General features: G+C 36.2%; 1 protein-coding gene across 3 annotated transcripts in view; it reads right to left on the bottom strand.

Moving 5' to 3' along the window:
• The window catches only part of arhgef39 (Rho guanine nucleotide exchange factor (GEF) 39), a 32,272-nt gene extending 8,463 nt beyond the window's left edge, over positions 1–23,809 (bottom strand). For 2 of the 3 annotated variants that reach the window (XR_006369736.1, XM_044107614.1), the window contains exons 1-7: positions 23,694–23,809; positions 16,177–16,348; positions 14,547–14,641; positions 10,638–10,758; positions 10,110–10,228; positions 7,836–7,906; positions 3,170–3,298 (exon numbers count right to left, since the gene is read on the bottom strand). Coding sequence is in view for 1 of the 3 variants with exons in the window: in XM_044107614.1 (XP_043963549.1) it covers positions 3,170–3,298; positions 7,836–7,906; positions 10,110–10,228; positions 10,638–10,758; positions 14,547–14,641; positions 16,177–16,326 (685 nt within the window). In the remaining 2 variants the exon portion in view is untranslated. Of the gene's footprint in view, positions 1–3,169; positions 3,299–7,835; positions 7,907–10,109; positions 10,229–10,637; positions 10,759–14,546; positions 14,642–14,728; positions 14,832–16,176; positions 16,349–23,693 lie in introns of those variants that run through there. The other variant, XR_006369737.1, reaches the window with a different exon arrangement.
• Between the last annotated feature and the right edge of the window lie 1,263 nt (positions 23,810–25,072).

The following is a 25,072-nucleotide window of genomic DNA, read 5'->3' as shown; positions in this document are numbered from 1 at the left end:
CTAATAAGCAGGGGACTGACATTTAGATAGATAAAATGAAAATTTATCCTGGGTCCAGAGTCATTTTCACCAAAGTGATTGTAGTTAGCCTGAGTGACTGCAGCTCTGCCTTTGGGCTCAGGAAGGACATTTTCAGCAGCAGACAAGCCCACTGAGATTAAGTGGTGGGGCCAAGAATGGGTCACATTGCTTATAAATGCAATGTGCTTCAAAAAGAAAGACATGCCATGACTTCTCACATGTTTCACTGGCAAAATGACTGACTGTTCCAATAAACATGAAATAAACACTTACTGAAATCTAATTAGCTTGTTTGAGACATAGGCACTATTGCAGGTACACATTAAAAGAGAAGATTCACATGAGAATTATTTTGTTACTTCAAATTCAGGAGTTTAAACACATAACATTCTTAGTTCATCTGGTGTTCAGTCGATCTCCATAGTCTTTTCCTGATCTAACCAGGATTAGCAGCTTACTTCAAGGTAATGCTTACTGAAACTAAATTTACTCACCATACTCTCCTAAGTCAAACCTTAGAAGCTTTTCTGGCTGACTTTTTGTTAAACTGCTATTGAAGCAGAGATAACCCATAAATACCATTTATTAAACAAGCCAAGAAATCAGTGGCAGAATTTGCAAAAGGTTTTTGGACTTTAGCTGCAGCTTCTGGATAGAACTCTCAAGCATTAAATGAAAATCTTAAGAATGAGCTTACCTGCCGAGACAAACCAAAGAGTCTAGAAGAATGAATCAAACTTACTATTCATTTACACAACTGTTTAAGACAAAGATCTAAAGGAAAACAACAGAAAATAATGGCTAACCCTTTCATGATGTTATTAGCGTCTTTGGTTGATCCTTTCAAGTTACCCCCAGCAGAACCCTTCCAGATCGGACCAGAACCACAGCTGAAGAACATTAGCGTTGTACGGCATCTCAGGGTCGTTTGTAACCACGCTCATTTGCCCCACATGGTTAGGTTTGAACTAACCCAACTTAAAAATGATTCCATGCAATTACAGCTTGCAGATTAGCTTGTCTGACAGTGGCTCTAGAATGTGAACATTTCCATAAATATGTTTGAATAACTGAGCTTCTATACTGGGTTTCAAGAAAACTAAAAATTTCTTTTGTATAATTTAAAGATAACATGATTTCTGACTTAAAATAAAAAAGAAATGCCTGGGTGATCAGAAATTAATAAAGGCTCAAAAAATACAATCTCAGATTATTATTTTTTAAACCATGTCATGAAATGAAAAATAAAAATAATTGAAGTGAAGGGGAAATATTTGGCAGATGCATGGACAATTAAATCTCATTACATAGAAAATTTAGGACTTCAGTAACAAATACATAAACAGACATAAAAACACACAACAGTGTGCTGTATCTGCCTTAGTGATTTAGGCTTTGAGTCCCACAATTGCCCCTCTCCTGTCCTCCAAAGCTACTTAATATGTTGGAGGGGCTCTTATGCTTCTGATCTGTAATAGGCACTGCTTTTCTTTCTCCAACATTAAAGGTGGTGATGGTGAGGAGGAAGGAGAATGGGTTGGGATGAGGTTGCTGTGTGGGGAGGTGCTGCTGCACCTCTGAAGTCTGCCTGGTGGGACCGGAGCTTTATTCACTAAAATGGAGCCTGTGCACTGCAAAGGCTTGAGAACTTGGATGAGAGGAAGCTTTCAAAACTTTCCACATTGGCCTTAGAGACATGAGCTGCTATTCAACGTTCACTATCAGCCTCCATGAGCTGATTTAAAAGCAGCTTGCATATCCACAAAGACAAACACAGGTTTGTATTTTCTATCCATTAATTTTAGGATATGAATAATCAACTTAATTTACACCCTACCTCTAATCATAACCCCTTTCCATTAAAATGTGCTTCTGCACCATGAGGTCTTTAGGAGACTACTAAATACACCACAAAAGGTCCTAAATAGGCAACATAAACAAGCACACACCGGCACACACATGCCGTCACACACAAAGGCACGCATACACACATTAAGAGAAACACACATTCTGGCTTTCTTTTTATCTTCTGGTCTGCAAGATGAAGCCGGACTCTAATTGGTCCTGGGGGAGATTGGCAGGGCGAGCAGCGCTACAATGAGGCCTAATCCTCCTGAGGCAAACAAAAGGAAGGGGAGTGGCAGGAAGAAAAGAGCCACCATTCCACAAAGCACTGGATGAACCGCAACTCAAGAGAGGAAATAAATTAAAAAGGTAGAAAACAGGTGAAGGGTAAAGGTACATTAATCCATTAATTGAAATACTTTTATAACTTGTATCTACCGGTACTTAAAGTATTTTCCAGTAGTCAAAGATGTACAGCAAGACAAGCAAAGACAGTTCAATAGTTCTGCAGCGTATTTAATTGTAAGCACATAAAAACGATTCTTTCTTCTTTTTTTTTTTTTTTTTACAGCCTTTCCCCATTAAATTTGTGCTGTTATATTAATCTACAGCGTTTCCACCTACCATTATCCAGGTGTGGGGTCATAATCTTCCTCTTTACCCCCTAAGAAGATTACGACATAGTAATTGTAGGTTTTCACAATGAATGAATCTACCTGACACACTGAATCGAGTGTGAGGGTGCGCGCGCCAACTCACACAGCTCGCTTGGTTTGCATGACTTCAGTGCAAATTTTCAAAAGCACCAACCACAAGACTGAGAAACGCTGGATAAAAACACACGCTTCTACTCTGTCAACCACACACACACACACAGGTAAACACACGCTCCCACCAGCAGACAGAGAGCAAACATGAAAAACAGTCACAAAATCCTGCAAAAGGCTATCAGCCTTCTTAGTGTTCAGTCATTCAGATGCATTAAACACACTGATGCTGGTGAGCTACATTGTAGCCACAATGCCCTGCCCCGGAGCAGACTGACAGAAGTATGGCTGCCACTGGGCACTCTGACCATGGAAGACTGATGAAGTGCCTTGCTCAAAGACACAACAGCCTGGCAGGGGTTCAAAACAGATGAACCCTTATGTCCTGACATACTGTCGCCCTGCTTAAGCTTAGCTGTGTCTTCCTTTCCCCTTTGTGTCTCAAAGGACTTTGAGCAACAGATTCAGGAATGTATAAGAGAGATGGTGGCAATTGATGAAGAAGATGAAAGGAATGCGTCACTGGAGGATCCAACCTGGAGCCAACACCCGCGTCTTTCGGCCCTGCAGCAGCTTTTGCACTCTGCAGAGCTGGAGGTGGTTTTCATGGCGCTGAGCGTTGCCCTGGATACGCTGGGACACTTCACACACAGCAGCCACGGCTCCTACAGAAATCAAAGATATATAGTGTATTAGGAGGACATTCACAAAACTTGTGTGTGAATCAAAATCTTTCTCAATCAAAACTAATATGTTTCTAAACATATTGTGGGCATGCACACATTTCTGTGTCAAATGAAAGAGCAAACATGCAAGAAAGAACTATATGTTTTGGTTGAGAAAAAAACATTTCAAAACCATGTGAAGCAGTGAAGGGCTCCAGATAAAAGCTCTCTAGTAAATTAGCAGTGATAGTTATAAAAGTAATATAAGACTAGAATATAAGAACCAACAAATGGATTGGGAACAATCGGCAGAGTTTGCAGAACATGGTAAGCACATATACAGAGGTGGAAAAGGTCTTGCTGATTTCAGGAGAGAGTGCAGATTGCTCCAAGACAGTAAAATGGCAACAGTAACTCAAATAACCACTCCACTGTTTCTCCTGTATTAGCTCCAACCAAACAGTAAATGCAGTTGAGCTGCTTGGTGCACAACTATGGCAGGCCGTCTGTACATTTAATAATCTTGTGTATTTTGCTTCAGTCTTACACCACTGCATTCATCAGTTACAGAATCATAAAAAAATTCTGTAAAGAGAAGAAAACATTAAGTCTACATTTTGTCACTACTCTAGTGAAGTATAATTTTGATTTTTCTAAATAGTTTTCACTGAAACAAATTGATTGACATAGTTATATTGTCACATTCACAAATATAGATACAGATACAAGTTCAGATGAATGCAAATATTATAAGTAACCCATTGTGAAGACAAAAGCCAGCTGAAGAAGCAAATCTTGAGTTCTGAACAGTGATCATGCTGGTCTTCTCTGAGAATGTATGATACATCTTAAAAATTAACAAATAAATTGAAAACTGGATTATTTGTTTTTAACAATACATTTTCTGATCTGTTTTTGAAAGGCTTCATAAGATCACAGACCAACACAACCTGATTTCATTAAGTTCCTGTCAGGAACTCTACTGAAAATGAAAATATTCAGAGTCCTGATTAGGTGTGATGGTCTGCTGAACAGTGTGTTCAGAATCACCAAACCATGGTTATTTTAATTAGGGATGCTGGTCTCCACCACAGGGATCCTTCTGTCCCATAATGCAATAGTTGCTTTCAAGTTAGTTTTATGTCTATGATATGTACAGAAACCCAGCAAGCATGGGGTATTATAAAAAATAATACCCCATCTTTAAAGGATTTACAACATCAAACCATTACCATCAGAGGAATGTCGTACTGACTGGACTGATGACATCCCAGTTACCAGTAATGGCACAAGTGTTTAAACAATGCAGAGGTCAGATGTCACTCTATCATCCACCGCAGGAGTCATAAATAATAGCTATGCAATTTTTTTTCTTCCAGAGTTGAGTAAAATTAGCCTGTGGAATAAAAGTTTACAGAGCTGACAAAGTAGATGTAGGCTCAGCTGTAAGCAGAAATCTTCAGGAAATCACAGAAGATGAAGTTGTATGAACTCCGTTTTCAGTAACCCGACTGTAAATTATGTTGGAAATTAGCTATTAATAAAACTGTCTGTAAGTGGTAAAACCAAAGTTGTGTCATGAAAAATTATGTTGAAATTTAATTTAAAATTTTTTGAATCACTTTTGATGCGTCTGAAACGTCTCTTGATGCTGCCTGGCCAGCAGCAGCTCATTTGCATAATTGTGATGCAGCCATAAAACATCGCATTCCTTATTGAGGTCAAAACAGGCCTCATTCACTGATCAGGTGAAATCTCAATATTTGAGAATGATTTTGTGTATTAAATGTAAGGAACAAGTTTTCCATATCACACCGAACGCTTGTTCCAGGAAGCATAATAGTGGACCTTTAAAGCCAATCAAGGAAACTCTCGCTGAACAGCTTATAGCAAAAGTGTCAGACTCATTAAGATCATGAACGTCCTCTTGGTGTGGCAGAATGTATTGATAAAACCCATTAACAAACTGCTAAGATATGAATAAATAGCTATGTCTGCTTCAGTAAGTATGTCTTAAAGTTAAATAATATTGAAAAATTTTTCACATTGATGTAATTTGGCAGTACACAGATAAAACCTGATTTAACTTGACTGATTAAACAATATTTAGGCACAGAACTGTTACCTTGTCCTGGTGGGCTGGATTTGGCCCCCGTGGTCTAGAAAATAAACCATCATACCATTTTGTGGTGTTAATGTCCCAGTTTGTTGCTTTACCCCCTCTCTCTCCACTTTGTCACTGGCAACACACATGTGCAGCAGTGTCTGTAATAATTATGGGAGGAATTTCTATGAGGAAATCTTGAGTTTTTGCCCTCACAAGTTCACAAATTCACGTCTTGTTTTTGTGCAAAGCAGCTGGCTGTCTTCAACTACTGGACATTGGTGCAGTGCACAACTGAAGAAGGTGCTTGCAGTGTTTTCCCAGCTTAATAACAAATATCATCTGTAAAAGTTACATGCAGCCAATGTTCTCCTGTACAGTTTTTAGAAGAATCATTCTACATAAACTCTACTGTGCATCAGTTAACAATGCAAAGACTTTGAAGTTAAAACGCCTTGCCTGCAAATGTTCCATTTCTCCAAGGATCACTTGGGAAAGAACAAAGCCTCTGACTTGAAAGAATAAAGCTAACATGGGACCTGAGTGCACAAAGTCTAGTCAGTGGTGCTAAATCAGCCCCTCGCTTCTGCCAGGCCTCCTCCAAAAAGTGCATTTACAAAAAGAATTAGGAGAAGGAAAGAAAGTGATAGCTGTAAGCAGAAATCTTCAGGAAATCACAGAAGATGAAGTTGTATGAACTCTGTTTTCAGTAATCCGACTGTAAATCATGTTGGAAATTAGGAAAGAAGAGGCTTCTTTAGGAAGGCTTAAGAGTGATAGTTGTAAGCAGCTATCACTTTTGGTATCACTAGTTGGCTTAGGAAGCCAACCCTGACTGGTGGCTTCAGGAGGTTTCAGAAATTATGTGTGTGATAACAACAGGAAAGAGAAATAAAGAGATTCATTTTTATTATTGGGACACGCCCCAATAATGAACGCTATCAGTGAGCTTGGATTTAAAAGCAAAGTCTGACGCAAACTTCTCACTAATCTAGATTTTAATCCAATATGCATAATTTAAACACTAGCTTACTACCAACAACAACAAAAAATAAATTAAAACTTAACTTAGTAGTTCTATTACTAGCACTACTAAGCCTGAGATGACTTGTGCAGGCCTCGTCCCCATCCTCCTCTGCTTCCAAAAGCTGTGATTCTATGAAAATTAACTTCATTCAAGAAATTAAGAAAAAGAAACCAAATAAGAAGCAAAAGAGAAAATAAAAGAAGCAATTTCTGGAAATGTCTGGTTTATCAATAAAACAAACAAAGAAACAAAAAATACAGAAAATATGACTATTTCAACAGTCACTGACAGCAGCAGGACCGTTTGTTGCCTTGGATTCCACATTTATCTTCCACCTGCTGCAACTCTTTATTCCACATTTTTCTTCAGTTGTGTTTGAGTCAGTACAAAGATTTATCAGACTTCACAGATTAGAACCTGAGCTGCACTGCTCAGGTCCGACTGTGTTCCAGACACTCAAGTCCCAAAATTTGCAACCATGAAAACTCAGCGTAGGTACACCAATTAAATCCTGCCTTAATATGTAGGAAGAGAAAAGTAATGCTTCAGGGAAAAGGGACAAAGAAGAAGGAAAACAAACGGATACAGAATGGAAACAACAGTCAAGTCTCTTGTGATTCTCTGTTAGCTTAATCCAGTTTTGCTAAAATTATCCAAAATTTTTCATTGAAATATTTCCATTATGTGCTCGTATGTGCTACACATGCAAAGCTCCCCGATAAAAAAAAAAATACTAATGAGAAGAGGAAGGAAAAAGGAGGGCACAGTAAGATATGTACCTTCATTTTAGAGTCAGAGGAGATTTTAATTTGTAAGCACACGCAGCACACCAGAAACCACATTTTAATTGATACACATAAATAATTCCTTGTGTATATTTGCACTTGAAGCACATTTGCTGTTTATTTGACAACTGGAAATAGTCATTATAAAGATCTGTGGTGATGTTGAAGATTTTATTTATTAATATAACCGCCTGCTTAATATGCTCTGATCCACTCCTAATTAATGAGGTCAAACTGGAGCCACATGTACACACAGTATTCTCTTGCTTTCATTTCCTCTCCAGTCAAATGAAAATTTCACACTTACAATGGAGTTATGAAGAAAAACACTTTTCATTTTCCTTTAAATAAAGACAATCAGACAGACTACAGTGTCATGAGGACAAGCCATAGAGTTTCTAACTGTGCGGACTCCTTAATTTGTTGCTTAAAGATGTTTGAAGGAGGCCAACATGATCTTTGTCTAATGATGCAAACCACATTAAAGCTGCTCCTGTTTGCATTTAATAAGAAATTCATTAGCAAAGACATAATGAAAGGTGGAGATGTAAATAATGACGGTCCATATTTCAGTTGTACTAAAACAAAAACATGCACTAATTTGAATAAAGAGATACTTACTGGAAAGTTGTTCAAACTCTGGGTGGTCTGGACTGGTGTTGGCGGCCAGGTCTTGGAGGAGATGCTTATACCTGAGTAACAAACAAAACCAGCTGAACTAACTGAAGAAATGGAAAAATGCAGAGTCAACTAGAGTCAACAGCTGTTGGTATGTACTGAATTGTAGACTTTGGAAGATCTTCTCTGCCATTTGGCCCAAAGCTGTCAAGATACGGTTGTTTATTTCATCTGAACTGTCAAATAATAGTGTACATTTTGCAGTATAAAAAATTAAGATATTGATGCCATAATTACAACACTCAAAGCACACATAATCCCAGTTATACTTCCCTCCAGATGGTTACGCATTGTTAGCTCCTAGCAGACTGTTGCTCTGCAAAAAACATGCAGAGTCTGATCCCTAATAATTCCATAAGCATATTTCAAAGACATAAACCTGTATGGCAAATGGACTGCACTTGTATAGGGCTTTGTCCAGAGAACCCCAAAGAGTTTCACACTACATTCAAAATATATTATTTAAATTTTTTTAAGTAAATAAAAGTCTATAAGGTTAATCAATGAAAATATGAAAAGTGCCATGCATGTGAATGTTCTCCTTCGTAAAGGAAATTTTATTTATATAGCACATTTTTAGCAACAAGGCAATACAAAGTGCTTTACAGGAATTAAAAGGAAATATAAACAAAATAACAAACCAAAAGGAAAGAGCAAAAGAAGAAAAAGCTAATTATGTTCATCCAAAGTAAATAAACTAGATACTCCTATTCAGGGTTGGTCTAATTCTGAGATTTGTGTGTTGCTCTAACACACAAATCTCAATAAACTGCCCTGAAGTTAGTGATAGTAAGAGAACAAAATCTCAAGTTCATGGTGTTACTTTTGCAAAACACTGTATTGGTGAATAATCACTCTACACAAACTTGATACTTTTTCATAGGATAACATGACCTACAGGAACATTGACAGTTCTCATTGATTTTCACCATGTCTGTCTCCACCGCTCAGTCCACCCCTCCATGAGTCTAGTCTTAACTTGTTTTACAGACACAGTGGTGCCACTGGAAGAGGCCATTAGACAAAACCAGGCTGTTTGACTCTGGTCTGTTTGGTGGCATTAAATGTTCCAGTGTAATGTGACAGAGGTCGTTTAGACCAATGGTTCCCAAACTTTTTAGCCCACAACTCCAAATGTAATGGTGCAAGCTTCTCACACCGGGAGGGGAGAGTGGCATACATTATCCATCTCTCTTTCTCTCTCATGTAGTAATGCCTAATAAGCATAAGCCTCAGTAAAACCACTAAATAAAATAACTTAGAAACTTAGATGCCTCATGGGTAGCAGTATCATCCATTACTTAAAAAACCCTAAAGCTAAAAAAAAAAATTCTGACAATGAAACCCTGTCATAGGAGGCGTTTATTTGTTGTTTTTTTTTAAATCAGGGAAAGTTTTATTATTATTTCTGCCTCAACTTAGATTATTCATGTTGCAGTCAGATAGCCAGATGAAGCATAATAAGGGTATGACCCACCTATTAAATTAAAGGGGCAGTATTATGTATTCTCAAGCCACAAAGTGCCATTTTATAGTACAACCAAGTATACCGTTTCCCCTACATTATCTAAAGCACAGACTGAGAGCAGACCCTTGACTTGGATTGTTTGTTAGAATTTCTACTGTTCCTTCAGCGAACAAAAGGAGAAGTTGTGAATGATGACGTTGATTTTCTGCTCGGTTTTAGAATTATTCTACAGTTTTAGTGATGGCATAGGAGGACGTGAACCAAGCCGTTCAGTCCGTGTTGGTCACACTTCCAAACATTGGATTAACATCAACAGCTCACTGGTTCGGATTGGACACTGCTTCATCCAGACCCTCTGGAAGAAGCAAAGTGTAGAATAAGAAGCTGGTTTTACCAGGCTAGGACCTGGTACATATCTTTATGAATATTAGAGGAGAATGGGTAGACCAGTTTTAGAAAAAAGAAAGACAACCTTAATTTTACCAAACAGAATTTCATCTATGAACACACAACAAGTCGAACTTTGAAGAAGATGTGTATGTGAAATGTAGCAGTCTCACTATTGCTTGGTCAGAATCTGCAGTGAAAATGACAACAAGAATCCATCTTGCCATGTCACAAAGTTAAAATAATTTCACAAAAACCATTTTCTGAACACCAAATAGATCCCCAAATTCAATTTCCAATTCCAACATGATGAGAAACACAAGAACCAGAATCTGAATTTAAACAGAAAGGTGAAGTCTTACTGACGAATTCGCTGAACTGGCATTTGAAGCATGTCTTCCAGCTTCTGGTTGTTGAACTGTGGTCGAGCTTCTTGTAGTTTCTTAAAACGTCTGAAGGCTTTATTTTTCTTCAGCTGGATCTGAAAAACAAAAACAAAAACAAAAAAACACAGTATATTGTGTGAGGTAATTTTCAAGATCATACACAGGACAATGCAAATACTTTGGGATATTTGCATTGAAAGCTTTCTGAAGCTCTTGATTATTTTTATTTTACGCCAGGACAACTCCCTTGGTTTTGGAAATGGTTTGGTATCTGTTGTTAAACTGCAGTACACAGATTGCTAAAGCAGAAAGGTGGAAAATAACACCTGCTGCATTCTAGGTGGACAAAGGAACTTTATAAGAGATCCTTTCTCCCAGCAGCTGGGAGAGTGAGCTGTTTCATTTCTTGTAAATGAAACAGTAAATAGAAATGAATAAAATATATACATGCACATTTTGAAAAAATAATCCAACTCAGCTGCATAATAAATGCAGAGTCTCTACCCCAAGCACTTTATTGGCATTATAGATGTTGTCCACATAGGTGTTGTAGTGGTGCAAATGTGAAGAGAACTTTTCCAGGCCTTTCCCAATGTAGCCATTCTCCAAATGGACCAGTAACGATCTGTAAAATACAAAGTAAAAAAAAATAAAACTTTGAATCATTTCAATTTGGCCATTGCAAGACAACCAAAACCTTTTATTAATACGGCTTTGAACTTCATATGTTATAGTTTTTCATATCCTTTTTTAAACAAATGTTACAATTTAAAATACTTTTTTTGGCACTCCTGGCCTTTATTGAACTGTAATTAATTTCTGTTCGCTTCAATGTTCCCACATAATGTTCTTTCCTCAAGATGCCTATTTATGAATCTATTTTATGAAGTGCACCAGTTCCTCCTGTAGCAAAACAGCCCCACAACATGATGCTGCCACCACCATACCTCAGCTAGGATGGTGTTCCAGGCAACAACCATCCCCTTGTTTCCTCCAAATGTAATGATGGTCATTATGACCAGACATGACCAAAAATGAAGCTCTTTGTCCTGTGGACATTTGCAAACTGCAGTCTGGCTTTTTGCTGTTTCTTTTGGAGTAATGGATTCTGCCTCTGAGTTCCTTTCAGTCCAGTTTGGTGCAGGACAGTTTCACTGTAGGTAATGATTCTGTCTAACCAGCTTCAGCAGCTTCTTCCCAAGCTCTTTGGTTTCTGTTCTGGGTCCATCTGCACACTGACCTCCCTAAACCTAAACCAGAAAGCAGGGTGTTCCAGATGAACATTCCTTCAAATAACTATTTATCTTACTGTTTAAAGAAACAGTAATTACTCTGTATGTAAAGTTAGGATTTTGAAGACATTAATAAATAAATCTTTAACATATTCTCTCATCATTTTGATACGTTTCCAAATAGAAATAATTTTGGCAATTCTAATTAAGCCAAAACAAGAGACGTTTGGTCTGATTTCACTTCAGACATGTGGATGTTTTTTTTGGTTTTGTGTATATAAACTTCTGGGTTCAACTGTTTATTCTTTTATACAATCAGCATTTGAACAAAGAGAGAAAGAGAAAAGTACAAATTTATAATTATCTTCTATACGTTAACCACTTTGAATAAACGTTCAAATTTCAACTTTTATAGTTTAACTTATTACTCTACAAAGTGGATGTGGAAAATACAGTATTGGGTTAATTTGTGCTCTCTGAATGTTGTAAAGAATGTTGAATTGGTGTGTGTCGCTTTAATTTTAAAGATATTACATTGAGGTCAAACTTCAACCAGGTCACCCACAATAAAAAAAACTTCATCTGTTGCGTTATACTTGGTTTTTGTCTGTGTGGCAAAATGTTAACCATTCATGACAGAATGTGGTCACATTTTAAACCCCAATAAAACTGCATTGAAATTTATGTTAAGGTGCAATATTGCCTGAGAGAGATAAAGGCAACATCACGTCTGTATCAGTTTCTCCTGCCTGACCACAGATGGTTTTTAAAGTCAAGAGGTAGAGCTTCTCTAAACTCGTAGCTTAGCAGGCAAGGTTCAAAGGTGAGACTTTTCCTGTAATTCAATGTTCAGGGTGAACAGAGCCACTTTGTAGAGAAAACACACCTGCTGAACTCACCAAAACAACAGCATGAAGGAGACCGGAACACAGTCGCTAAGCCTGTCAAGGTCTCTAACAGACTCGACTGGCAGAGGGCTTTGACACGTGTGAACGAGCTCATTATCTAAACTTTGAATACGCACACACCCTCATCAAATGGTGCTACTGGAGACTTCTAACCACATGTCTTGTGCACACACACACACTTTACCACCGAAGTTGATTTAAATTGATTTTAATGAAGGCGCATGCTTAGGTAGACTCTACATAATCAAGTGATGCAGAAGTAGGTAGGAGGACTCTAAGAAGGGCTGGAAAATTTCAGACTCCGGTTTTTATTAAACTCTCAGTCGGATAGGTTCTTATAATAAATATGAAACTAAGGATTATACACTTTATATATCAATATATAAAGAGTGTCAATGTAAATTATGGCATTATAAAACAAGTTTAGTGAATACCACATGTCAGAACAGAGTTAAGTCTTTTATCCAACAAAGAGTAGTGTTAAATCTTTCCAGCAGTAAACCACTGTCTCCCCTAAGACCACTTCCTACAGGATAGACTGTCACTATGTTTCAAGCACTGATTCAGTAATGGGCACATAATGAAGATGTATGGTAACTGTGGAGCCATTCATCCAATAAATCAGAGTGTGTAATTTATACTTCAGTCTTCATTGTAGCACGCTAAACAAGAAAGCTTTGCCATCTGCAGGGACTCAAACCTTCATTTAGTCCAACTTAAACTCCTTATTATGGGTGTCCAAGGCATCTGAACCAACAATTCCACAGCTTGCCTTGCTGAAGAGTGCAACTGTGAACAGAAATTGCTTGTATTTTTATTTCAAATCTAGCACCAACTGTATTTTTTCAGATGACTTACCTGGTTTTAGCCAGCTGTAGCTGGTTTGAACATTTGAAGCCTACCCTCCTGAAGGGCTCATGTTGGAGAAGCTTCAGCCTGAACTGGACAATAAGAGCCCATTACCTGTTTTCCCGACTTGTCAAAGAAAGAAAGCTCCAGAAAAACTTGGAGAGCAAACTTCTCTTTCACATTGGATAGGAATCAGAAATAAAAGCAAGATAATTGCCAGCAGAGCTAAGTTCAACGACCTAAGAAAATGACTAAAATCAGTTTGGTGAGTTTATTTGAGAGGCAGCAGCTCAGATTTCCATCCAGCTTAGCTCAATCCATCCATCTGTCCATTGCTTATCTACAACCAGGTTGTGGGGGCAACAGATCCAGGAGCATACCCCAGACATTCCTCCACCCTAAAAAGAATCCTTCCACTCATTCTCAGGAATCTCAAGAAGGAGCTGGAGGAACTCAACACCCCGTCACTGGGTTCGGTCAGTGAGGATTAGAACATAGACGGACTGGTAAATTGAGAGTATTGCTTTTTGCCCTAGCCTTTTCTTCACCACAACAGACCAAAGGAACAGCACCCTCTAGAGACAGAACCCCAGTCCATCTGTCCATCTGGTGTTCCATCCTACTCGTAAACCAGACCCTTAACTCCTGCATGAGACAGAGACTGAGCCCTAACTAGAAACAGTTTCCAAGGACGACAAACTGTTTTGCAAATATTTAGAAATCTATCATTTCAAATCAGAGTTTTTCATATAAATGAAAATATTTGTATTGTTTTTAAACCCCGATTTCTCCTAGTGACAGGACACTCAGTTAGCACCCATGTGGCTCTTTGATTTCCAGTTTGGAAAATGATGAAATGTCCCAAATCCGATTTCCTTCATTTTGGGATATCGGTGATCAGCTGATACTTACATGTGAAGCCGATCTCAACCACTGAGGTTTTCTACCTCAGCAAAGGTCTACAAATCAACCACTGTCCTCTATTATTCTGTGTGAGAGAGGTCTGACTGTTAGCCCCACCCACCAAGTCATGTCTGCACTCTTGCAGTTAACAATAGTCGCCACAGTTGCCAACTCTGCGACTTTCTTGCTATATTTAGTAACATTTCAGACAAAAATAAATAAAAATTGGAAAAAGCTTGTCAGGGTTGTTAAAGATTTTCGATCTGCCAGATAACTACAATCGGTGAACCCCTAGTCAGAAGTCAATGTAGGGTTGAAAAAATGCAAGGAAGAACAAATAACTGTACATTATTAATATTACCTGGATAAATCATAGGTGACATTTTATAGGTATATAATAGGAGAATGCCTCAAGATTGCTACACAGTAATAATGACAAACGACTAATCTTCATCAATTTACCAAGTCATGCACCAGTGATCAGTTCTTCAAAATTACTCAGGTACTCAAAAAATACTTACTGATTCATTGAAAGAATGGATTTGATGGAACTGAAGATTCCTTCTCGAACATCCTCCTTTATGGTTCCTTTGGCTTTCAAGATTTCCACAAAAAACTGTGCAAAGGACAAGAAGATGGTTAAAACTCTGGAGCTGGACCAAGGTGGTGAGCTACAATGTGAAAGCATTAAAAACCAAAATACCCATTAGCCAGAGCTTTTTGGGCTGTGTAGCTCACACAAAACCAGCACTGTTGAGCTGCCAAAATGACAAAGTAACATCTGTTGGGATCTCAATCCATTTAAGCTGAAAATAGAATGAAGAAAATGAAATTTACCTCTAGTGAAGAGGTGGAGACCTAGTAGTTGCATAGAATTTAGACTATGATGCACATACTAATTCTGCACACTCCACAGGAAGGTAAAGTGCTGTTAATACTAAAGGTTTATTTGTAAAAGCTCAGTTAGGCTTTGTTGTAAAGCTGTTATGTAAGGTTCCCTTCATCACCTCAGGAGGCAGAGGATGGATGCTGAATGGACCAGACACACTTTCACCACTGCTGGGTCATTTTAATTATCACTTCAGATTCACTATTAAATACATCAAAACTCAAGAGGAAAGAAAGACGAAAAAGATATGGTAGAGCTAAACAATAGTGTTATACTAATTCTGATATATCTCAAATGAGAAAACAGAAAAATACATACATAAATAAATATTTTTTTGTTTATGTGACCAAATGGGCTGACACAATGCAGTATAAAAAAAGTCGATCTCTCTATGAGGCTGGTTTGACAGACTCAGAGTTCAAATTTTGTATCAACACCCCAGCTGAGTTTCTATGCTGGTAAGGTCCATATTAGTTAATTGAGAAAAGCATTTTTATTTTTTTGCTTTGTTTTGAATTTTACTTAAATTATTTTTTGTCTATTCTTGGCCTGGCATAAAATGATCATTCATATTCTTATGTTATATGTGTTTTCATCATCAGCTCTAAGCAGAAAATAGTCACAAATAACTGAAATAAAGGCTTAAAAGCTAAAAACCTTTATCTGTGTGAAATCCATCTGTGTTTTATTTACTGATGGCGTTACCGAGATACAACGTTAATATTCTAATTTATTGAATATCATTATTCTAACAAAATGATTGCATTGCAAAACAGTACTGCTATTAGCATGACAACATATTGATATTTTATTGAACACATTGATGGACACATTATGATCCTAAATATCTCCAAATGAATATGAAAAATAAGAAAATAGCAGTCTTTGGAGATTTTGTGCTCCTCAGCTGGAGAAAACTTTGGTCATTCTAGCAAAGTTGGGTCCTCTCATTAAAAAGATTTTAAGCTGAAGGATTCATGTATAGAAAAATGTTATAATTTTGAAAAAATATCCAAAATGAGCTGTCATGTTTAAATACAAAAGCTATCATCAATCCTTCCTATTCCATCACTGACTTCTAACAAGTAGGCACAAAAGTCAATCTAGTGAAAAAAGAAATCCGAACATGCGATTGCCAAAAAATAGGTTTGTGTTACTGACAAAATATGTGGGCGTTACCAAATTTCAAATTTGTAACAAGCCAATAAAAACAGGCCTAAAAGCTCAAACCTCCCTTACTGAGAGCGATAATAAAAACATACTGTGGTAACAAGCTCCAGCTGTTGGCAGTAGTGCTGCTCTGTCTGCACCAACTCTTTAGCGGCTCGGCTACGTTTCCTCTCCCAGCGGTCCCTCTGCTCCTGGATGCTGCTGCACCCAGGCAGACCGGGTGGATGAGGGGAGAAGCTCATGGTTACCGTAGTGAGGCGGAGACTGCAGGGAAACAAAGGACCAACACAAGGATTATTTTTAAACAATATTTAATATAGTCGACCTATTAGATTGATTATGGGCCAAGAAATGCTTGAAATTTTGCGTTTATTTTAAAAAACACAAAACATCCTGACTAGGTCAGTTTATGGAGCCCTGCTGTTACATTTCATAGAGCAGAATAATAATTTTACCAAATGACAGAATAAAGCCTTAAGGGATGGCAGTCACTGTATTAATTAGGATGTTATACCATCAGATGAGCATTTTCATAGAAGAAGTATGAATCAGACTTTACATTTGTGTTCAAATGTCTGTGTCACATAGAATGGCAAAAAACCTTCTCAAAATTCATTCTCCTAAGCTCACAATTCTTAATGGTTCTGAGGTTTTTGAACAATAACAATATTTGTTGTTAAATGGCATCAAATCAGTCTAAAATTTAGAATGTCCAGTTAACCTCAAGTAACTACAAATAAAACATAAATAAATAAATCATACATTTTTATTTTTTACTTTTTTTTGCTTATTTTATTTTGTCTGAGGTAGATGCTGTCCATCACAGCTGAGCTGTACCTTGCAATGAAAATGGCCGAAAATAAAAACTTGTACTGTATTAATTAGGTGTTAAAAGATGAGCATTTTTTGTCTTTTTCTGGTAACAAACTGCCACAAAGTATGAATCAGATTTTTACATTTGTGTTCAATGTCTGTACAGTATATCTACCATCAATGGCAAAAAACAAAGTAACTTTTCTGTAAAATTCACCTAACTTGACAATTAAGTAATGATTTTTATGGTTTTTGAACAATAACAATATTTGTTGTTAAGCAGTTGCTAAGTGATGACAGTGTTTTCTGATAACCAAGGGCCACAATGTAAACATTACATATTTTAGTTTTTCAAAGATTACCAACTCTAAATTTGTTGTCTAAGCATATAAGCAGTATTTCAAAAGAACTTATGTTTTATAAACAATAATATTACTTATTAATTTGGTGTTAAGAGATGAGCGTGTTTTCTTTTTCTGGTAATAAACTGTCACGAAGCATAAATCAGATTTTTACTTTTATGTTCAATTTCTGTTTTACAGTATATCTACCATCAATGATAAAAAAAACAAAGTAACTTTTCTGTAAAATTCACCTAAGTGACGATCATTAAGGTACGTATCTTATGGTTTTTGAACAATAACAATATTTGTTGTTAAGCTGTTGCTAAGCAGCCAAGGTAACCGTTTTCTGGTAACCAAGACCACAATGTAAACATTACGTAATTGGTTTTTCAAAGTTTACCAACTCTAAATTTGTTGTCTAAGCATAGAAGCAGTATTTCAAAAGAACTTACGTTTTATAAACAATTATATAACTTATTCATTTGGTGTTAAGAGATGATTTTCTTTTTATGGTAAGAAACTGCCACGAGGTATAAATCAGATTTTTACTTTTGTGGTCAATGTCTGTGTACCATCAATGGCAAACAAAACATTTTCACTTTTCTACAAACTTAACCAACTTGACAATTCTTAAGTGGAATAAGATGAGTAGTGTATTTACAGAACAGAGGAAATCTTATGTTTTTTGAACAATAACAATATTTGTTGTTAAGCAGTTGCTAAGAGATGACAGTGTTTTCTGGTAACCAAGGGCCACAATGTAAACATTACATATTTTAGTTTTTCAAAGTTTACCAACTCTAAATCTGTTGTCTAAGCATATAAGCAGTATATCAAAAGAACTTATATCTTATAAACAATAATATTACTTATTAATTTGGTGCTAAGAAATGATTTTCTTTTGTTTGGTAAGAAACTGTCACTACATAAATCAGATTTTTACTTTTAAGTTCAATGTCTGTTTTATAGTTATCTACCATCAATGATAAACAAAACATTTTCACTTTTCTACAAATTCACCAACTTGACAATTCTTAAGTATTAGAAGATACGTAGTGTATTTCAACAGAGGAAATCTTATGTTTTTTGAACAATAACAATATTTGTTGTTAAGCAGTTGCTAAGAGATGACAGTGTTTTCTGGTAACCAAGGGCCACAATGTAAACATTACATATTTTAGTTTTTCAAAGTTTACCAACTCTAAATTTGTTGTCTAAGCATATAAGCAGTATTTCAAAAGAACTTATATTTTATAAACAATAATATTACTTATTCATTTGGTGCTAAGAAATGAGCGCTTTTTCTTTGTTTGGTAATAAACTGTCACCAAGCATAAATCAGATATTGACCTTTAAGTTCAATTTCTGTTTTATAGTATATCTACCATCAATGATAAGAAAAACAAACTTTTCTGTAAAATTCACCAAAGTGACGATTCTTAAGTATTAGAAGATACGTAGTGTTTCAACAGAGCAGAGGAAATCTTATGTTTTTTGAACAATAACAATATTTGTTGTTAAGCTGTTGCTAAGAGATGACAGCGTTTTCTGGTAACCAAGGGCCACAATGTAAACATTACATATTTTAGTTTTTCAAAGTTTACCAACTCTAAATTTGTTGTTTAAGCATATAAGCAGTATTTCAAAAGAACTTATGTTTTATAAACAATAATATTACTTATTAATTTGGTGCTAAGAAATGAGCGTTTTTTCTTTGTCTGGTAATAAATTGTCACCAAGCATAAATCCGATTTTTACTTTTATGTTCAATTTCTGTTTTATAGTACAGCTACCATCAATGATAAAAAAAACAAAAAACTAAGTTTTCTGTAAAATTCACCAGTGACGATTCTTAAGTAGTACAAGATGCGCAGCATTTCAAAAGAGCAGACCAAATCTTATATTTTTTGAACAATAACAATATTTGTTGTTAAGCTGTTGCTAAGAGATGACAGCGTTTTCTGGTAACCAAGGGCCACAATGTAAACATTACATATTTTAGTTCTTCAAAGTTTACCAACTCTAAATTTGTTGGTATCATATAAGCAGTATTTCAATAGAACTTATATTTTATAAATAATAATATTACTTATTCATTTGGTGCTAAGAAATTAGCGTTTTTTCTTTATCTGGTAATAAACTGTCACGAAGCATAAATCAGATTTTTACTTTTATGTTCAGTTTCTGTTTTATAGTACAGCTACCATCAATGATAAAAAAACAAACAAACTAAGTTTGTTGTAAAATTCACCAAAGTGACGATTCTTAAGTAGTACAAGATGCGCAGCATTTCAAAAGAGCAGACCAAATCTTATGTTTTTTGAACAATAACAATATTTGTTGTTAAGCTGTTGCTAAGAGATGACAGCGTTTTCTAGTAACCAAGGGCCACAACGTAAACATTACATATTTTAGTTTTTCAAAGTTTACCAACTCTAAATTTTTTGTCTAAACATATAAGCAGTATATCAAAAGAACTTATATTTTATAAACAATAATATTACTTATTCATTTCGTGCTAAGAAATTAGCGTTTTTCCTTTTTCTGGTAAACTGTCACGAAGCATAAATCAGATTTTTACTTTTATGTTCATTTTCTGTTTTATAGTATATCTACCATCAATGATAAAAAACAAACAAACTAAGTTTTCTGTAAAATTCACCAGTGACGATTCTTAAGTAGTACAAGATGCGCAGTATTTCAAAAGAGCAGACGAAATCTTATGTTTTTTGAACAATAACAATATTTGTTGTTAAGCTGTTGCTAAGAGATGACAGCGTTTTCTGGTAACCAAGGGCCACAACATAAACATTACATATTTTAGTTTTTCAAAGTTTACCAACTCTAAATATGTTGTCTAAGCATATAAGCAGTATTTCAAAAGAACTTATGTTTTATAAACAATAATATTACTTATTAATTTGGTGCTAAGAAATGAGCGTTTTTTTCTTTTTCTGGTAATAAACTGTCACGAAGCATGAATCAAAATTTTACTTTTATGTTCAATTTCTGTTTTATAGTATATCTACCATCAATGATAAAAAAAAAAACTAACTTTTCTGTAAAAATCCACAAAAGTGACGATTTTTAAATATTATAAGTTACGTAGTGTTTCAACAGAGCAGAGGAAATCTTATGTTTTTTGAACAATAACAATATTTGTTGTTAAGCAGTTGCTAAGAGATGACAGTGTTTTCTGGTAACCAAGGGCCACAATGTAAACATTACATATTTTAGTTTTTCAAAGTTTACCAACTCTAAATCTGTTGTCTAAGCATATAAGCAGTATTTCAAAAGAACTTATATCTTATAAACAATAATATTAATTATTAATTTGGTGCTAAGAAATGAGCGCTTTTTCTTTGTTTGGTAATAAATTGTCACGAAGCATAAATCAGATATTTACTTTTATGTTCATTTTCTGTTATATAGTATATCTACCATCACTGATAAAAAGAAAAACCAAACTACGTTTTCTGTAAAATTCACCAGTGACGATTCTTAAGTAGTACAAGATGTGCAGTATTTCAAAAGAGAAGACGAAATCTTATGTTTTTTGAACAATAACAATATTTGTTGTTAAGCAGTTGCTAAGCGATGACAGCGTTTTCTGGTAACCAAGGGCCACAATGTATACATTACATATTTTAGTTTTGCAAAATGTACCAACTCTAAATTTGTTGTCTAAGCATATAAGCAGTATTTCAAAAGAACTTATGTTTTATAAACAATAATATTACTTATTAATTTGGTGCTAAGAAATGAGCATTTTTTCTTTTTCTGGTAACAAACTGTAACGAAGGAAATCAGATATTTACATTGTGTTCAATGTCTGTGTTCCATTAATGGCAAAAAAACATTTTCACTTTTCTCCAAAATTCACCAAAGTGATGATTTTTAACTATTATAAGATACGTAGTGTTTCAAAAGAGTAGAGGAAATCTTATGTTTTTTTGAACAATAACAATAGTTGTTGTTAAGCTGTTGCTAAGCGATGACAGCGTTTTCTGGTAACCAAGGGCCACAATGTAAACATTAGATTTTTTAGTTTTGCAAAGTTTACCAACTCTAAATCTGCTGTGTCCAAACTGATGAGCAGTATTTAAAAAGAACTTATATTGTATAAACAATAATATTACTTATTAATTTGGTGCTTTGAAATGAGCGTTTTTTTTTCTTTTTCTGCTAATAAACTGCCACAAAGTATAAATCAGATTTTTACTTTTATGTTCAATTTCAGTTTTATAATATATCTACCATCAATGATAAAAAAACCAAAAACTAACTTTTCTGTAAAATTCACCAAAGTGACAATTCTTAAGTGTTATAAGATACGTAGTGTTTCAAAAGAGCAGAGGAAATCTTATGTTTTTTGAACAATAACTATGTGTTGTTAAGCAGTTGCTAAGGGATGACAGTGTTTTCTGGTAACCAAGGGCCACAATGTAAACATTACATATTTTAGTTTTTCAAAGTTTACCAACTCTAAATTTGTTGTCTCAGCATATAAGCAGTATTTCAAAAGATATTATATTTTATAAACAATAATATAACTTACACTTCCTGGCCAAAAAAAAAAAGTCACCACCAAGAAATGGTCACACTCTAATATTTTGTTGGACCGCCCTTAGCTTTGATTACAGCCCGCATTCGCTGTGGCATTGTTTCAATAAGTTTCTGCAGTGTCACAAGTTTTATTTCCATCCAGTGTTGCATTAATTTTTCACCAAGATCTTGTATTGATGATGGGAGAGTCTGACCTCTGCGCAAAGTCTTCTCCAGCACATCCCAAAGATTCTCAATGGGGTTAAGGCCTGGACTCTGTGGTGGTCAATCCAAGTGTGAAAAAGATGTCCCATGCTCCCTGAACCACTCTTTCACAATTTGAGCCCGGTGAATCCTGGCATTGTCATCTTGGAATATGCCCGTTCCATTTGGGAAAACAAAATCTATTGATGGAATAACCTGGTCATTCAGTATATTCAGGTAGTCAGCTGACCTCATTCTTTGGGCACACAATATTGCTGAACCTAGACCTGACCAACTGCAGCAACCCCAGATCATAGCACTGCCCCACAGGCTTGTACAGTAGGCACTAGGCATGATGGGTGCATCACTTCACCAGCCTCTCTTCTTACCCTGATGCGCCCATCACTCTGGAACAGGGTAAATCTGGACTCATCAGACCACATGACCCTCTTCCATTCCTCCAGAGTCCAATCTTTATGCTCCCTAGCAAACTGAAGCCTTTTTTTCTGGTTAGCCTTACTGATTAGAGGTTTTCTTACGGCTACACACCTGTTCAATCCCAACCCCTTGAGTTCCCTTCGCATTGTGTGTGGAAATGCTTTTGCGTTCACAATTAAACACACTCCTGAGTTCTGCTGTTGTTTTTCTTCGATTTGATTTGACCAAACGTTTAAGTAATCATTCAGGATCTTTTTCCAACCACATTTCTTCCTGGAAGACGATGGTTCCCCACCATCCTTCCAGTTTTTAATGATGCGTTGGACAGTTCTTAACCCAATTCTAGTAGTTTCTGCAATCTCCTTAGATGTTTTCTCTGCTTTATGCATGCCAATGATTTGACCCTTCTTAAACAGACTAACGTTTTTTCCACGACCACAGGATGTGTCTTTTGCCATGGTTGTTTAAGAAATCAGGAGTTACTGCATCAGCTGGGGTTAAATAACTTGTTGCCAGCTGAAAGATAATTGCCTATGCAATACTTATCCAATAGGAGGTTTGTACGTATTTGCTTAGTTAAATCCAGGTGGCGACTTTTATTTTGGCCAGGCAGTGTATAATATGTGGTGTATCAAACACTTATTTTCCCTGTTGTATAAATTCTTTTACATCTTCTACAAATTTAATAGTTTGTCTTAAGATTCGATTTCTTAGAAAATTGCATAATGTTAGGACTGAGTTTGCTAAATGTGTCATCTGACAAGTATATAGAGAACATCCTGACCAGGTGAGTTCATAGTTCATACATTTCATAGAGCAGCCTAATAATTTAACCAAATGACAGAATAAACCCTTAAGGGATGGCAGTTAGGGCCCCGCCTGAAAGCTTCTCTGATCCGGCATTCCTGCTGTAACCTCCCATCACTTCTGACAGACTCATGACCCGATATCCTGAAACTATTGGCAGTGTGGAAATTATTGTGCAACCACAACGCAGAACACACATAATCCAAAACTTGCATTGACTGAAACAACACAAAAGGGGCTCCTTCTACAGACAAACAGGTTTACATGTTTTACTGTAACAATGCTTTAAATACTTCTAAACTTTTAGACAAATAATAAACACAAATGAGGGAGCTTTCTCTGGAGATATCAAAAAACTGAAACTGACACAGAAACTTTCCGATTTGCTTTTTCAACCGCGCTCTCAAAGTAACAAGTGGAAACCATGCACCTTATTTTTAAACGAGAACGAAGCTTACCTTTAGCTGGTCTCTCTGCTTTAAGCAAGGCGCCCTTTTTCAACTTTTAACTTGTTTCCGGGTAGCCGCTGTGGGACGTCCGCTGATTGGCTGAACGCGGAGACTCAGCCTGCTGGGCGGAGGAGGGAACTGAACCACTCAGCTTCCCGTCCGCATTCCGAAACACAGCGTCATTGGGTGCGCACCATTTACCACCCAGCGAAGGAAAGAATCGGTGCAAAAGGGAGGCGCGATTTGCAATTATTGATTGGATTTCATAACCTGGGTGGCGATAGATGGAGCCCTCTGTGACCGAATAACTGAGTTTCTTTTAGGTCACACAGTAAGAGGAAGAGATTGGTTGAGCCCAAAAAAGACTCTTCATTTCAGAGGTAATCTCCTCCCTCGCTGCCTCCACATCACTCCTTTCAGGGAGATGCGCCGGCTAACGTAAAAGAACATACCCACTGGTAATCAACGAGGTCGGAGTACTTCCAAACTCATACTGTTGAACAACTTCATTATGATTAGGAAGAAATATTCATAATTAAAAGAAGAAATGGAAATATCCTTTAATATCCCACACTGGGGATATTCGGGAAAGGTGAGTGCTGAGAGGTAGTGTAACATAATAAAGCTCATCCATCTTAATTAGGACATAAAGAGATTATGAGATTAAGTAAAAGTAAGTGAGTGCATATAAATGATAAATTTAAGTAAATGAAAAAATGTTGTATTAATTCTAATGGGAAATTAATGCAATTAGGTCTGCAGATAAAGGTTATTTTAGTAACTGACATTTAATTGATTAATCGTTTGGAATATTTGGCAATAACAGCATTCCTTTAATGAACATGTGAAAGGAGCTTCTACTGCTAAAAAACTGAACTTGTGAAAAGATCAGCGCTTTCTGATTGATTGAACATCAATACCAGTGACGTGGGGTCAGGAGAGGCAGGTGTCATCATGGAAAAATAATATATAATGATGAAATAATTTATATTGCTATTTGCATCCTGTGCTTTGTACAAGAAAGTACCTAATTTTCAATTAGCTTAACCAATTCTGATTATTTTTTCTTCAAAATTGATGAATTTTCGCATTTTTCCATTCAAATTCTCGGAAACTAAGCTGGTGAGGCAGTAGCGAGCTGAGCCTCGCCTGGGATTGCGCAACCTCTTGCTAACTGCACTGGCTGCGATTCTATGAGAGCGTGTTCCTCCTGTCTGTACGTCGCTAATAAAATGGTTAAAAAACAAAACGCACGTCTCTGAACAATACAGTGTAGTATCTGTTCATTCATTTTTGGTTAACCTATTGACAATTTAATGGGAAAAAGGCTGGAAAAGAAATTTTCTTTTTTGAATGCAATTTCCTGTTAACAATTTCTAAATTAGTTG

This window comes from Gambusia affinis, linkage group LG23, assembly GCF_019740435.1.
Source record: "Gambusia affinis linkage group LG23, SWU_Gaff_1.0, whole genome shotgun sequence".
Classification (NCBI taxonomy): Eukaryota; Metazoa; Chordata; class Actinopteri; order Cyprinodontiformes; family Poeciliidae; genus Gambusia; species Gambusia affinis.
Note: the sequence above shows the minus strand (reverse complement) of the source record. Positions and strands in the feature narration are given on the sequence as shown.